The sequence below is a fragment of the Ctenopharyngodon idella genome, chromosome 24 (assembly GCF_019924925.1).
Source record: "Ctenopharyngodon idella isolate HZGC_01 chromosome 24, HZGC01, whole genome shotgun sequence".
NCBI classification, from domain to species: domain Eukaryota; kingdom Metazoa; phylum Chordata; class Actinopteri; order Cypriniformes; family Xenocyprididae; genus Ctenopharyngodon; species Ctenopharyngodon idella.
The window spans coordinates 3753648-3769407 of NC_067243.1; the positions used below are offsets into that span (position 1 = coordinate 3753648).

The window sequence follows — 15760 nt, forward strand, 5'->3', positions numbered from 1 at the left end:
TAACAACTTCTGTCTCTGACATTTTCTCTGTTGTATGTGTGGAGGAAGTTTAGAGTGTAGTGAAGTGGAAAGTTGCTGTCTATGCACAAGTGATATTCTGCGTCTTATTATTATTATTATTATTATTATATATTTTTTTTCAATACCGTAAATAAGCAAATGTACACGATATGATAATTGTACGTGTTCATACCGTGATATACCATCATACCGGTATATCGTTACAACCCTAGTTGTAACATACTTTGAGTATTAAACTAGTTAGTAATAATTTGTTGTTGATTTGTATCTAATTGTTCAATGCTGTATTTGCTTCATGAATACTTTGTGAAGAAAGAAAGCACAACTCATTCATGCTGTTGTTTTCATGTTAAATTCTTGCAGTGTATTATGAACTAAATTATTTTCTCAACAGAAAAGTGAGATGATCACCTTTCCAAATCTACTGATTATTCAGTTGAGGAGGTCTGGTGACAAGGAAGTGCTCATTCGCCCTCAGATTGAGGTACTGAAATAATTTGTGCCTCAGCCCTACAAAGTTTAGCTTCAGCCTCAATGAAACACATTGATCCAGCTAATCAAGTCCTTCGGTCTTATTTGAAAATGACGGGTCTGTGTGTTGGAGCAGGGCTGGAACTAAACTCAGTAGGGCTGTGAGCCTCCAGGAACTGAGTCTGACACTGATTTAGGTATCAATATATTTTTGGATGCATGTGTTGGATGTCTTATTGACCCTTCTGAGTTAACTCATTAGCGGGTTAGTAGAGTACTCAATGACCCGAGCTGCACGTGTCCAGTAAGGGAATCATCCTCACTGTGAAGTGCTGGGGAGGCTCCAGGAACAGATGAACACACCTGCACTGCAGTGCCGGGGAATTACAGTTACACCCCATAATAGACCAGAATGATCAATGAAGACCAGGAGTCAAAGTTGAAGATCAGTCAGGTGACAGACAATTTACTGAAGACAGAGTTCTCCACACTTACAAAGACTGTAGGAAACGAGTAAGAGATCCAGCCTCAAACTAACGTAGAATACAGAAACACTAGTACTTACAGTTGAATAGATAATCATTTCTACAGGTTCAGATAGGTTAATAGTACAGATAATTCTAGCAGCATCTGAATATGGTCTTCAGTTCTTTACACAAATTAAGTCATTTAAAGATATTATCTGTGCCACTTTCCATTCTGTGTACCTAAGAAACTTTGGTAAGGTCACAGGTGAGACATCACGTCCAGAAGGACTCTTCTCATCTGAGCCACTGTTGAATTCTCCTGGAGAATATTGCTTTAGCAAATATATCCATATTTGACAAACATGGGTTGAAACAACCCAGCCTTTTGTAGAGCTTGAAAACTACATCCACACAGAGCACTGAAATAAACTTCTACACATGATTCATAGTTTAACATAGTGACCAATGTTGCTATAAACCATGATATGTATATGTGTTAGTGGATACATGTAATGTGTTATTGACCTTCGTGACCTTAGACACAGTTGTCTCAAACAGCCATCATAAGAGCAGAATAATGAGAGTTCGAACTTAGTTCTCTTTCCACAAAATATGACTCCTGGTTAATGTACTTGTATGAGCAAATTAGGGCCCGTCCACACGGAGACGCGTATACGCAAAAATTTTGTATAGTATAGGCGTTTTGTCCAGACAGATCCGGCGTTTTCAGAACGTGAATCCGCTATTTTTTTGAAACCAGGTCCTGGAGTGGATAAATCTGAAAATTACATCCTTGCGTTTTCGTGTGTACAGCCAATCCGTATATTTTGTGAAACGATGATGTCATCAACCCACGTGTCGACCCTAGTCAGACACCTACAGCTTGTGTTCATGCCGCAGAAGCTACCGAGCCTATTAGCTTTACTAAAATAAAAACTTTATTTCTAAGCTTTACTAAAGTTTGTATACAGCGCACAAGGTTTATGCACATTCTCCAAGTCTTATTCTCCGTTTCTAGTGAATCTCTGTGGCAGAATTACAGCACCACATACTGATCTGGCATGTATACTACATCGTTTTGAGTCGGTTTCAGGTGTACGCAGATATTTCTTGAGACGAGCAGAAGAAAAAAAAAAAAAAAAAGGATCGGATAGGGAAAGCTCTGGCTTTGTGTGGATGTAGCCTTAATTACAAAACAAGTACATATATTCTCAGGAAGTCAGGCTAAATGAGTGAACTGTTACTACTTTCTGGACATGGGTCAGAATCTCATATACGAAATACAGACATTGACGTGTCAGTTGTGGCTTAAATCATGCGCACGACACAGGAGAATATAACAAACAGTCTTTAATATATCCAAAAGGGGACATGCATAGATCTGAGGTCTTCTTAAGAGGCTGGATCCAAACTGGAGCTGATGTACTCTCTAGTCACCTCAGGACGGGCGTCCCGAGATGAAACAGAAAAGCAAATGGAGAATAATTAGCATAGCTGCTGTTCATAGCATTAAGCAAAGATAGTCATGTGCAATTGATCTGATATGAGATGGATTATGTGAATGCTTGGCTAAAGAGATGCGTCTTTAATCTAGATTTAAACTGGGTGAGCGAGTCTGAGCCCCGAACATTATCAGGAAGGCTATTCCAGAGTTTAGGAGCCAAATGTGAAAACGCTCTCCCTCCTTTAGAGGACTTAGATATCCTAGGTACAACCAGAAGTCCAGAGTTTTGTGATCTTAAAGAGCGTGAAGGATTGTAGGGCGATAGAAGATCGGTTAAGTACACAGGAGCTAAACCATTTAGAGCCTTATAGGTCATTAGCAGTACTTTATAATCGATACGGAACTTAATAGGTAACCAGTGAAGAGATGATAAAATTGGTGTTATATGATCATATTTTCTTGACCTGGTAAGAACTCTAGCAGCTGCATTTTGAACTAATTGTAGCTTGTTTATTGAGGAAGCAGAACAACCAGCTAGTAATGCATTACAGTAATCTAGTCTAGACGTCATGAAAGCATGAACTAACTTTTCTGCATCAGAAACTGATAACATATTCCGTATCTTAGCAATGTTTCTGAGGTGGAAGAAGGCTGTTTTTGTAACATATGAAATATGATTTTCAAAGGACAAGTTGCTGTCTAATATAACACCCTGTGGCCTGTTGCACAAAGCTGGTTTCAGTTTCTACCCGGGTAAGTTCAAGATTAGTTTGAGCAAACTCTGGTTTTTCAGGTTTATAAAGGTGGATTGGTTTTTAGCGGGGTTTGTTGCTATGGTAACTGATGCTACACGGCTAACCTGCTCCGGAGCAGGTTTTATTCTGAGTTAGAGATCACAAACCCAAACTGGACCAATCAGCTGTGAGTAAAGTATCTGATGCAATAAAGCCACTCCCCCTGTATCTCGCGCTCCAAATTAAATCAGTTTATAGTGAAAACATTTTAGAGACAAAATTGCTCAACATTTGCTGTTAATTATTCATTATATTTATATGAAATAAATTAAAATTATGAATTATAATTCATGACATATTCATATAATTAGGCTGATTATATTAATTGACAATATTAAACTTTGCTTTTAAATTAAAATAAAATATAATAGATGCATAATATATATAAAGCTTTTAAACAGATTAAGCTTACATGTATTCTTTTGAGCTCTTTGTGAAACTATATTAATTATTTGGTCTATTTGTTTGATTCACATGCATTGATATAGTCAGATATTTTCTTTCAGCTGCCTTCTCAAACTTTCACTGCAGCAGTGTTTATTCCTGCTTTGTAAATGCATTTTATTTCATATTTTTCATAACGATCTCTTAACCTTCAGAAGCGGCATGAATTGCGCGGCTCTCTCACGAGAAGTGAATCAAACTGATGTTCTCCTTGTTCCGTGTGATTGGCAGTTTGCCGTACGTGTCACATTTTCAGGTGCACGCACTTTGCAAACTCTGGATTAAACCAAAGTTGACAGAGAAAGTTTATACTGAGCATTGTGCAACAGTTGAACCTGATCTAAACCAGGTTGGATTTATCTGGATTTGTCAACTGCAAACCTACTCTGAAACTCAGAGTTTGTTCAACTAGCTTCATGCAACAGGCCACAGGTCTTTAACTGTCGAGGATGGAGTAACAGTACATCCTTCTAAATGCAAATTGTAGTCTGAGAGATTCTGTGTACAGGTTTTTGGCCCAATAAGTAATACTTCAGTCTTATCTGAATTTAATAGAAGAAAATTACTAGTCATCCAATGTTTTACTTCTTTAAATGATTCAATCTGACAGAGTGTGTTAGAGATTTCATCTGGTCGTGATGAAATATATAACTGAGTATCATTGGCATAGCAGTGGAAACTAATTCCATGTATATTGAAAATAGCAGAGGGCCTAACGCAGATCCTTGAGGCACTCCATAGTTTACTATCGTTATCTTAGATTTTTCCCCGTTTAAATAAACAAAATTGTGATGGTCTGATAGATACGACCTAAACCACCGTAATGCCTGTCCCTGGATACCAGTGTAATTCTGTAGTCGATCTAGGAGTATTTTATGATCTATAGTGTCGAACGCAGCACTGAGATCAAGTAACACTAGTATTGAGATACAGCCTTGGTCAGAAGCTAGAAGTCAGTCATTTGTAATTTTAACGAGCGCAGTTTCTGTGCTATCATGAGGCCTGAATCCTGACTGAAATTTCAGGTATTTTTTTTGCAAGAAGGAGCACAATTGGACCGACACTACTTTTTCTAGTATTTTAGATATAAATGGAAGATTTGAAATGGGTCTGTAATTTGCTAATACATTTGGATCTAATTGTGGTTTTATACTGCTAGTAATTTTCGAGATCATTTGTGTGTTTGGGTACAATGAGCAGGTGAGACAGATCAGGCAGTTTATTTGTGAATTTATCTTTAGTTGTCGGGAAAATTGTTCTAGTCGATATCGCGGCGCAATTTGACAAATATCATCGGTATGCAGTACGCATGTTACAAGGTAGTGATCAGTGACACCACTTTGCGGTAGAATTTCTATATCGGTAGGATTGATTCCACGTGATATAATGAAATACGTTAACGTTAAGAATATCTCTATAGATTGTTGCAACACCACGGCCAATCAGACGGCATTTGTTTTTATAACAGTAGCCAGGTGGACTAGACTCATTAAGACCGAAATAATCATTTGGTTTAAGCCATGAACAAACTGTGATTTGAGGTTTGACTTACCAGTCATACGGTGCGAAGCGTCTTGGAGATGTTCTCCGACAGAAGATCAGCTCCGATTCTGCTGGGGTGCAGGCCATCAGCACGGAAGAGCCTAGGTCGCTCCCAGAAAAGATTCCAATTATTTATAAAGAGCAGCTTCTGTTCAGTACACCAAGACATTAACCATTCATTTAAAGCAAGTAATCTTGTACGTACGTCGGAAGCGGTCCGGACACGATGATCCTCGTCGCGGGCGATGTGGCTCGTATCGTCTCGATCAGGCTCCTGAAGTCCTGCTTCAGCACCTCCGTCTGCCGCAGCCTGGTGTCGTTCACCCCCACGTGCAGAACAACAGCTCCGATGCTCTCAGCGCCATTCAGGATCGCGGGAACCTGTGCAGAGACATCGAGAACACGAGCACCAGGAAAACAGTGACTGCGCACCTTACCTTTGGTTGTGGTAGCGTGGACGTGACGGACGATGGAGTCTTCGATGACCACGGCGTCGCGTTCCGCCTCGCGAAGAGGGGAGAAGCAGTTCCTCGTCGAGACCTCCGGAGTGAACGAGGGCTGGGATGAACGCGTTCTGGGTGCTCGGGCCCTGTGCAGAGAAGCACACGGCGTAGAGGAAGCAGGAGTGTTAATACCATGCTGCAAACTAATCGCGGATTGGGGAGCGTCAGCACGGGATGTTTCCAGCGCTGTTCGCCGCTCCCGTAGCTCGGCCTGCTTCTCCAGATAGGTCAGAATCTGTCGTTCCACGGCCTCCAGCTCCAACTGCACCGCACGCAGCTCGAACGTGTCCTCACCTGCACTCAAAGGTAGAGACACATCCGATACACTCGCCATTAGTATAGATGAACAATAATATTGTGAGTGAGAAGAGTACAATCGGTAGCGTGACCACGCCGCTATTGCTAACGGGCTAAAGCTAGTAGCAAATGTTCGGGAAGTCGGATAAAACTAGTGATAAAGGCAATCTGAGTGTTTTTTTTTTTTTTTTATATAAAATAATGTCGGGGATGTGTTCACCTGCTGTAAAAGGAGAAAATGATAGGTTATAAATTTGAGAAAAAAAAAAAAAAAAAAACCACAAAACAAGCAATTAGGAATCAACTCGACAGAGCTCTAACTCAAACAGAGCGGCAGCAACAAACAGGAAGTGACAAACTAAAGTGAGACTGAACAAAGATCTTAAATACACAGAGAGAGCTTCTTAACTGGAACAGAAACAGGTGTGTGATTAATCAGAAACCATGGAAACTAAATGACCACAGGCCTGTTGTATGAAGCTAGCTGAACAAACTCAGAGTAGGTTTGGATTTGACAAATCCATATAAATCCATCCTGGTTTAAATCAGGTTCAATGGGCACACAATGCTATATATGGTATAGACGTTCTCTGTCAACTCAGGTTTAATCCAGAGTTTGTGATTAACTCTGAAGCACATGCACCGGAAAGTGTGACACGTGCGGCAAACAGCCAATCACACGGAAGATGGAGAGTGTCCGTTTGATTCACTTCTCACAAGAGAGCCATGCAGTTCACTTCTCTTCTGAAGATAAAAAGATTGTTGTTATGAAAAATTTCATGAAATTAAATTTTTACAAAGCAGGAATAAACACTGCTGCTGCAGTGAAACTTTGAGAAGGCAACTGAAAGAAAATATCTGACTAGATCAATGCATGTCAATCAAACTAATAGGCCTTATATAGTTTCACAAAGAGCTCAAAAGAATATATGTAATCTTAACCTGTTTTAAAGCTGGAGATCCAGACACATAATCTAAAATACAGGCAACAGGTCAATATCCAGGCTGGCAATCCAAACAAGTAAGGAAATACAGGCAATAAATCCAAAAACCAAGAGACATGAACCAGGAATAATGCTCAGAGGTGCAGTAGTTACACTAGACATGCAAGACCTAGCGAAGAGTGACTTAATGAACCAGGTTTATATAGGCAGACACTTACAAGAAAATGAGCAACAGCTGAATGTAATAATGGCTGATTAGTCTGGGCAGTGGATTATGGGAAATTGAGTCCATGATAGTGAGGCAATAGTCTGGGGTGGAGTGCCCTCTGGTGGCCATCAAGGACACTCCAGCTGGTGATCGTGACAGGAGTGGCTTTATTGCATCAGATACAGGTCACTTTACTCACAGCTGATTGGTCCAGTTTGGGTTTGTGATCTCTAACCCAGAATAAATCCTGATCCGGAGCAGGTTAGCCTTGTAGCTGAAGTTACCATATCAATGAAACCCGCTAAAACCAATCCACCTTCATGAGCCTGAAAAACAGAGTTTGCTCAAATTAATCTTGAACTTACTTGTGTAGAAACTGAAACCATCTTTGTGCAACAGGCCACAGGAACACAGTGACACAATGAAAGTAAACAATAATAACTAGTGTTGGGAAGTAGTTAACTGCATTTTTCAGTAGCTTGTTCAGCTACTTTTAAAACAGTGTAGCTTTTCCAGTAGTTAACCACTTCATCCAGCAAGTAGCGGTGTAGCGCAACCAAAAGCTACAAGCTACATTCCGTTTTGCTTTCTGACTGATTCATTGAAGCAGCACAGCGTCTTCAGATCACGAACTAAAATCGAGCATTACCACCATCTATTGTTATATCACGCATCTTGCGGCTTTTCAGTTCACAGAGAAGAGATCGTCTGATGATTATGTAAAGGACAGGAGTGGGTTTACACTTCACACGAGTCGATTAGTAAAGGTTACGCTTAATTTATAAACAAGTGATTAAAACGCTGTTTGTGTCGAAGACTTCAAGCACATACAGGTGAATAGCCTTTTTGAATTGATTGTCCTGCTTTATTGCAGTCTGTATCAAATGTATGCAAACTATTTTATTACAGTGGTGACCCGCCATAGTCTAATCTGTCCCGCCAGTTTTATAATGAACATAAGATCACTGACGCGGTGTTTTGCGTCATTGCATTGGCAAAGCATCCGTCAATTGAACAGAAAACAAAATCGCGACATAGCGTAGTGCGCTAATCACACGGCAAAGGCTGATCTAATAAAATTGCGCTGGTTTCGGAATGTTCACGCAAGAAGCGCATGATTCGCGTCTCAAAGCTTCATCACTGCATGTGCTGTGAGTTTAACCTGCATTTTTCTGTGTATCCAATTTAAGTTGCATAGCTATATTTTGTTCTTGCATGGGTGCAGGTCCGGTTCCAGAATCAAATCATTGAGGGTGCTTCTGAGATAAGTGAGGGTGCTATAGTGCAGATGTAAACAACGGCTCCAACATAATAAGAATAGCAATGTATACAGTGAGACATTTAAGATTTAAGTCATTAATTTTACAAATAGAATTTCAAAAATATTGATACAAAAATTCAAAAAAAAAAAAATTGCATTGCTTATTATTATTATTATTATTATTATTATTATTGCATATTTTTGTCCCGTGTTACGGTTATGGTAGCAATTTTGAGCATGAATCCTGCAATCCTGAATCCTCTTATAGCATGAAAAACAAAACTTATATTAGAATTCTGAATGTATTATATATAAAGCGTGCAAAGAGCACTTCCTTTATAATGACTAAAAAGTTATAACCCATAGCTGTCTACACTGCACAATGAGTCTCTTACATCGTGTCTACACTTTGTTAATGGGAGGCTTCGCAAGCGTGCAAACTCAGTGCTGAACAAAAACTCTGGCGTTTCTTCTGGTGAGCGAATTCTAACTAACTTAAACACCCCTGATTGGCCATTGCGTTCAAGAGGTCAACAGCTATGTCTGTGATTGGCTACGTTGCTCACCGCTGTAAAATCATGTTGTAAATAGAAACGTCTGAAATTCTCCAGAGCGCAAATGCAAATACGCACTGGAGCGTTTGCCAAATCTGTTTCGCCAATATGATATTATACAGTATCAACTGAGGGTGCTTAGGTGCGTAGAACCGGGCCTGCATTAGTGTGACATTTGAAGCAATTTTGCACTTTGACAGTCAGTGTGAGATATATAGGCTACATTTGAGTATTGTATCTTTTGATAAAGATTACAAAATAAAACAGTACGCTTTGAAATCATAATTGTAGTGCATTGTGTTGTTTTAAACCCCAAACATTTTACTTAAACATTCTTCATTAACAGTTATCCAGTTATTTGTAATAGGCTATGTCATTTAAAAAAAATAAAAAATAAATCAAAGTAGTTTCAATGTAGCTAGCTACTTTTTGATAGTAACTTGTAGTCTAGCTAACTACTTTTTCAGAAGGGTAGCTTGACTGTAGTTTAACTACTTTAATTTATGAGTAGCTTGTCAAAGTACAGTTTCAGAGTAGCTTCCCCAACACTGCTCATAACATTATGATTTCCAATTCATCATATAATACAGTAAGAGGGATTGTAAATCCACTCCAGCAGTTACTGAGAACCGTCTGATTGACTGACTAAAAACTGTAATGAGTTTAGTTATAAAGAAGACAATATAAAACTAGTGTAATATTACATTAGATTTGACACAGTGGCGTTATTATTGACTGGGTTCCTCCTGTTATATTGCAGGTTTCCTCTCACACGTATGAACTCTATGCCATAGTAAACCATAAGAGCACAGATCGTAATGGACACTATTATGCAGACATCAAATGTGAAGATGGAATCTGGCGTCGATTTGATGACGATGGTGTCTCAGAGGTATTTATATATTTATATGTGTAAGTTATGCACAGGCTTTGTTGTGTCACTGAAGAATTAGTGTATATAATCTTTCATATGTGTTTTCATACAATTACTCATATCTCATGTTATTTTTTCCTCAAAGACTCCCAGTGACGAGCGCCCCACACTCAGGTATCAGTGTTATTTTCTGATCAGCAGCTTCTGTGTCTTTGTTCATGACAGATATTATTGTTTTAGTGAGTTCATATCTGAACTGTTTCTTCTCAGGAGTTCAAAAGCCCATTTACTCGTGTACAGACGCAGAGAGTAAAGTGAGTATCACAGTATTTCATTACTGCAGTAAGAGACAGTCAGAGACAGCATGATGATCTTCTGTCAGAAACTCAATCAGAGTTACACTGTCATGACTGGACAGATGAAGTTCCTGTAAATGTGGGAAATACAGTGAACTAAGAGACGACAGTTAACAAGCACTACATGTGACACAGACAGCATTTGTAGTTGTGCAAGTGGCATTTATTTTTCTAAAGAATGACCAATAGGTGGCGCTGTCACCACACTGACATGGTATTTTCAGAGGATTGTGTCAGTTTTGTCAGTCCTAAAAGTGTTGGTGAAATACATCCTCAGCTCCTCTTCAGTGTCCTCACCTTCATATTGATCAGCGAGTTAGAGGAAACTGTAACCAAAACCTCTTTTCATAATGCTGTGAAATTATAATGCATCAGATCCAGAATCTGATCTTAGTAATGCATCTGATCCAGAAAAAAAAAGTTTTTGTTTCAGTTCAGAAGCACAAACACAAGCACAGGTTGAACTGTTAGGAGCTGAAGGGATTGAGATTGGCTCTGAACTGAATGATTATATGTGTTTTACCCGTAATGACATCACAGATGATTAATTCTGTGGTTTTGGTCATAAACATCCTGTAGCTTTTACTGGATTTATCTGGAAATGTTCTAATAAGTCAGTTATGTAAAACATTGCTTGTTTTACATAACTAACTTATTAGAACGTTTCCAGATAAATTGAAATAAGGTGCACATTTTGAAAACGAACTAACAAACAAACAGTGGATCACTAAACGTTGAATTTCATTTTGTAAACTAACATCTTTAAAGTAATTTCAGAGTGTTTTTCAATTTCCTTTTTGTCTGTGGATTATTTTCACAAGCTTAACTGATTATAGAAGTGTTTTATTATTATTATTATTATTATTATTATTATTATTAATACTCAACAGCCCGGGAATGGGGGCTCCACTCTGAGCAAGATGTCAGGCGTATGAATGTATGGAGGGAAACTTTAGGAAAATGTGGGTATTTTATTACAGTATAAGTATAATGGAAGGTCTGAAACAGGAGTGTTTGAGTGTTTGTAGAAATGTTTTATGAACTCTGAGCCCAGCCCAGCCATTGTGTTTTAGAGGTTGAGAATATGCATCTCCAACAACTGACCACTGTCCATTTCTATCTTAAATCACAGTTTCAACAAGGGAAAGACGCCAGTTCTCTTCACGAGCTCACCGGGAGAGACTCGAAACACAAGAATGAAGCTTTCTATTAATCCAGTCATCTTGCTTTGTCTTGTGCTTTGTTTATAAGTAAAAAAAAAAAAGTACCAAATCAAAACTCATTTCATATTTGATGACCTTTACACAGTTATTGAACTGAACTGAATCAACATTGAACTGAATTGATCTGAATAATAACTCTATTGTCTTCTGTAGAGCTGATCTACAGCTGAATCTGAATTATTCTCATATTTGATGAAGTTTGATTCAGTTATTTTCCTCTTTATTACTGTGAAGTTGATTTAAAACAATCTGTAACATGAAACATATTCATGCATTTATTCATCTTTCATGTTAATCATTTAATGATTTATGGCTTATGATTTTTCAACATTATCTTTGATTTCATATACTCATGTACTCCTACTCCATATATTAATCCTCATCATATTTTCAAGTATTTACTCTTTATTGTACTCATGGTTACGGTTATTCTTTCATCTTTAAGAGAATGTATTGTGCTGTATTCAGTTGTTCTTCAAGTGTTTCAGTGTTCAGGTCATGTCGACACGTTTGTGGTTAGATATTGGACGCCTGCCATGTACTGCAGAAGTGATGATCATTTTGAACTTGATGTATCTTCGTATCAAAATATGTCTGTTTCCATCTCTGCAGACATGAGATAATGCAAGATCTGCTTCTGCTTCTTCTCTTCTACCTCTCATTTCATTCTGCAAATATCTTCCTTCTTCTGTTCTCCCTTTCTCTATATTCTGATCTTCACTCTTCATCTGTTCCATACAATACTCTGGATTCTATTATAAACTATTATTTACTTCAGTCATTTCTTTGTGTCTATAATGTGTACTTTATTATTCCTTATTCAGATTTGATCTCTGACATAATCATTGCTGGACTGTCTGGATATATAAATAAATAAAACGGTCATCCTGTCACCATAAACTGGCCTGTCAATCATCCTGTCTCAGTTTACACCCCTCTCTAATTCTCATTTATTTTATCTATTTATTTTTTACATTTCTTCATATATATATATATATATATATTTTCATTATTTTGGCAGCTTTGGAATTCCGTAGAAAATATGAATCATACTTAATCATACTAAGTAATCATACTTGAAAATGCAGAAAGACATTACATAGTTCAGTGAATAGGCCTAATGTTGCTGATTACAGTGTGAATATTGAGAATTATAGTAAATTACTGAACATATAACATGAATATATGAATGAATAATATAATGTATTCATATGAACAACCTGGAGGAACACTTTCATATAAATGAACTCATGTAAGTTATTTAGCTTTATCTGAAGTCACGTGATCATCTGTGTGTTTTCTTGAAGAACAGCCCCATCTGCTGGTCATTCATGAGTTCATCATGACAGTCATTGAGGGCTGATATATATTTGATCATGTTCTGTTATCACAGATTATTTCACTTAATTTATCTGAATCTACAGCAATGGTTTATGTTCTGCATGTTTGGAATTCCTTTTGGTTGAAATTCTTCCCACTCTTCAGATCTCGTTAAATAAGGAGAGACGAATCTTACCGGCTCTGCTATTGGACAAAACATTGCGGTCAAATTGAATCACATGGGCCTCGGTAACCAATCTATGGGTACCGAAGACGTCACATGCCTGCCGCCATTTTTGTGTCCGACATCAAAGAGCATAGAACCAGAGATTGTATATAATAGCAAAGAATAAACACTAACAAGAAGCGACACTCAATAGAACGTTCCATTGAAACACCAGCGCCCAGCAGCGGCCCTGCGTTTCCGCCATTTTGGGGTGAAAGCGAGTCGGCAGTCCACTAGTTTCTATGGCAATATCAGCTGCTTTGTTAAAACAAAACGTACATTAAAGGTGAAATCCAGCCTGAATGATGACAACACAGAATAAAATACTATCACTAGTGATCATCAAATCCTAAAGTATTGTTTAGTGTAAAACATGCTGAAGATTGGGAAACAGGATGTCAATTAATTAAATGATTAGCTATTTCCCTGCAAAAGCTGTTTAATCAGCATAGTGAAGCCTCTCATCCATTGACACCCATTCAAAAAACAGCCTCTGGTCTCCTTCCCTGCGTACCGCCGGAGGAGTGTTAGCATTAGCCGTTACGCTTCTTTGGCTAAAGGTTGCAAGCTTGCCTTCCACTGGCTTTGATAGAACCCAAGAGGCAAAACTCTGATGCTTTTTGGGTAACAGCCACTAGGTGGCGCTTCAGTAGCGTGGCAGCCATTTGTGGGTGAAAATGCCAACTGGACAATAGAATCCTATGATGCCCAAAATCGACGAATCTCACAACCAAATCAGCAACAGAAAATTTCTCAAATTAAGTCATCAGTGTCTGAACATGTGAATGGTGACAGGCAATTGCCCTGGAAATAAGGCCTCGGTGAAACTTTTAACGCACCCTCAACATTAGCTGAGATATAGGGCCAACGATGCAATCGCTCTTCTAACTGTACTGTCACGCTTTGTCAATTTAATTTAGTCCATAACATCATAACGCTAAAATAAAAAAGTCTAAAAATTTGAATGATGATAGTCAAGCACCCCAGTTGAGCCAACAATGTAATGGCTCTCCAAACTGTAGTGTGAGATTGGGTCCATAACTTCAAAATGGTACAGTAACCAACAATGCAAGGGCTCGTTCAGTTCAATGCAATTTAATTCACATTCACTTGTATAACGCTTTTCACTATACATATTTCAAAAGAAGTTTACAGCAAGTTCATGTTTCTATGTGACAAAAACACAACAGTCTTCTTTTATGAGATGATATCAGAACGTACAGTTGTAAGATTTACAGATTGTAGTATTTACTTCTTTTAAGCAAAAGTAGTGTGCATTCAAAGCAATGATAACATGATCATTTTGTATAATCATCCATGTTTGATCCATGTTTGAAGTCTTCATGCGAGGCTGGATCCAAGCTGGAGCTGGATATTGAAATCTGTAATATTTGCTTGAATTATTTTTTTATTCAATTGATTCATTAATGCATTCAAAGGATGACGTGCAAAAAGAATGATGTAATTGTTTTTTATATACCTTTGTCATTTTACAGTAATTTTCACTGATATTTCTGTGTTATTTACATTTCAGAATAGTTTATTATTTGTTTCTCAAAATAGACAATAATAACATAAAAATCGTGAATAAGAGAAAAACCACACGGTCCTTCAAGTTGAGCTGATGACACGTTCAATAAACAAAGAATACTATAATTATATTTTATGTGCCTTTATATTTTTGCAGCCTATTTTCGCTGATATATCAGTGTTATTTGCATTTAAAAATAGTTTATTTTCCTTTAATTCTGAAAATAGACACAAAAAGCAACACAATACCTTAAAAAAGCGCGAAAAATACAAAAACCGCACTGTCCCTAAATTGAGCGTGAATAAGAAGCTACAAACGCGGAAGCGTCGCGTCTTTTAAGGTGGACCGGATAGCGTCAATAAGAAGCTGCGAATAAGAAGCTGGACTCAGCCTCGTAAGTTTGGGTTAGGGAGGAATTAAAGCGCACCACTGTGAAGGAAAGGAAGGTGTGCTGAACGGAATACAGCAGCGGTACAGTGATCGTTTTACCTCGATTATCTTGTTTTCATAATCGTTGGAAGCCAAAATCGAAATCGAATATACGATTCATTGCACAGCCCTAAATCCCATGTTCATCATGCTTGTAGAGGTACCTACAATGCTAAATAGTTTAGAAAGATTGTAATGTTTTGGAATACAAGGCACAATGTCTGTTAATAAAACACAAAACTGTCATTTTCATGTCTAATATTACTGCCCTTACAGAAAAAACACATGAATTTCATATGTGGCCACTTGTTTTTGCACATGTGAAGTTCATGTGTTTTTTCTGTAAGGGTGGGGTGCTCTATTTATAGCAAAAGTGTTACATGATATATAGAACAACTGTTTTTCTATCAGCGAGTGCTCTGTGTGTAATTGTACACTGTTATTTCACAAAAGTGTGACATAAAATAAAAATATAATACTATAATAATAAGGGCCCCCGCACACTGTCTTTGCATGGGGCCCAGGAATCGGTGCTACACCCCTGGCCACAACATAATTGATCAACAAACTAAACACGTTAAATTTATAAAAAACTAGATCGCTTGGTTTGGTTTAGTCCTAAGAGCATCTTTGGTACATGTCCAAATCAATATCAAGATATTTACAGATGGATGAATTGTCACTTTGTTGCACTTGTGATAAAGTCACAGGTCACGTGATAATGTTGTAGATCACATGATAATGTCAACATGGCGGATGATGTCCAGATCGCATTCATAGGGCAAATTTCGAACTGCATTTCTGCACCCTTGAAGGGCACTTCAAGAAGGGGACGCCATTTGTAGGTTTGT

The 15760-nt window shown here is 38.0% G+C and overlaps 1 protein-coding gene across 6 annotated transcripts in view; it reads left to right on the forward strand.

The window, feature by feature from the left end:
- The window catches only part of LOC127507818 (ubiquitin carboxyl-terminal hydrolase 47-like), a 150682-nt gene that overhangs the window by 23883 nt on the left and 111039 nt on the right, over positions 1-15760 (forward strand). The window contains exons 8-12 of one of the 6 annotated variants that reach the window (XM_051885261.1): positions 416-505; positions 9711-9842; positions 9970-9998; positions 10095-10138; positions 11313-12303. The exons of the other annotated variants lie outside the window; for them this stretch is intronic. Coding sequence (XP_051741221.1) covers positions 416-505; positions 9711-9842; positions 9970-9998; positions 10095-10137 — 294 coding nt within the window. The 3' untranslated portion in view covers position 10138; positions 11313-12303. Of the gene's footprint in view, positions 1-415; positions 506-9710; positions 9843-9969; positions 9999-10094; positions 10139-11312; positions 12304-15760 lie in introns of those variants that run through there. 6 annotated transcript variants of the gene reach the window in all.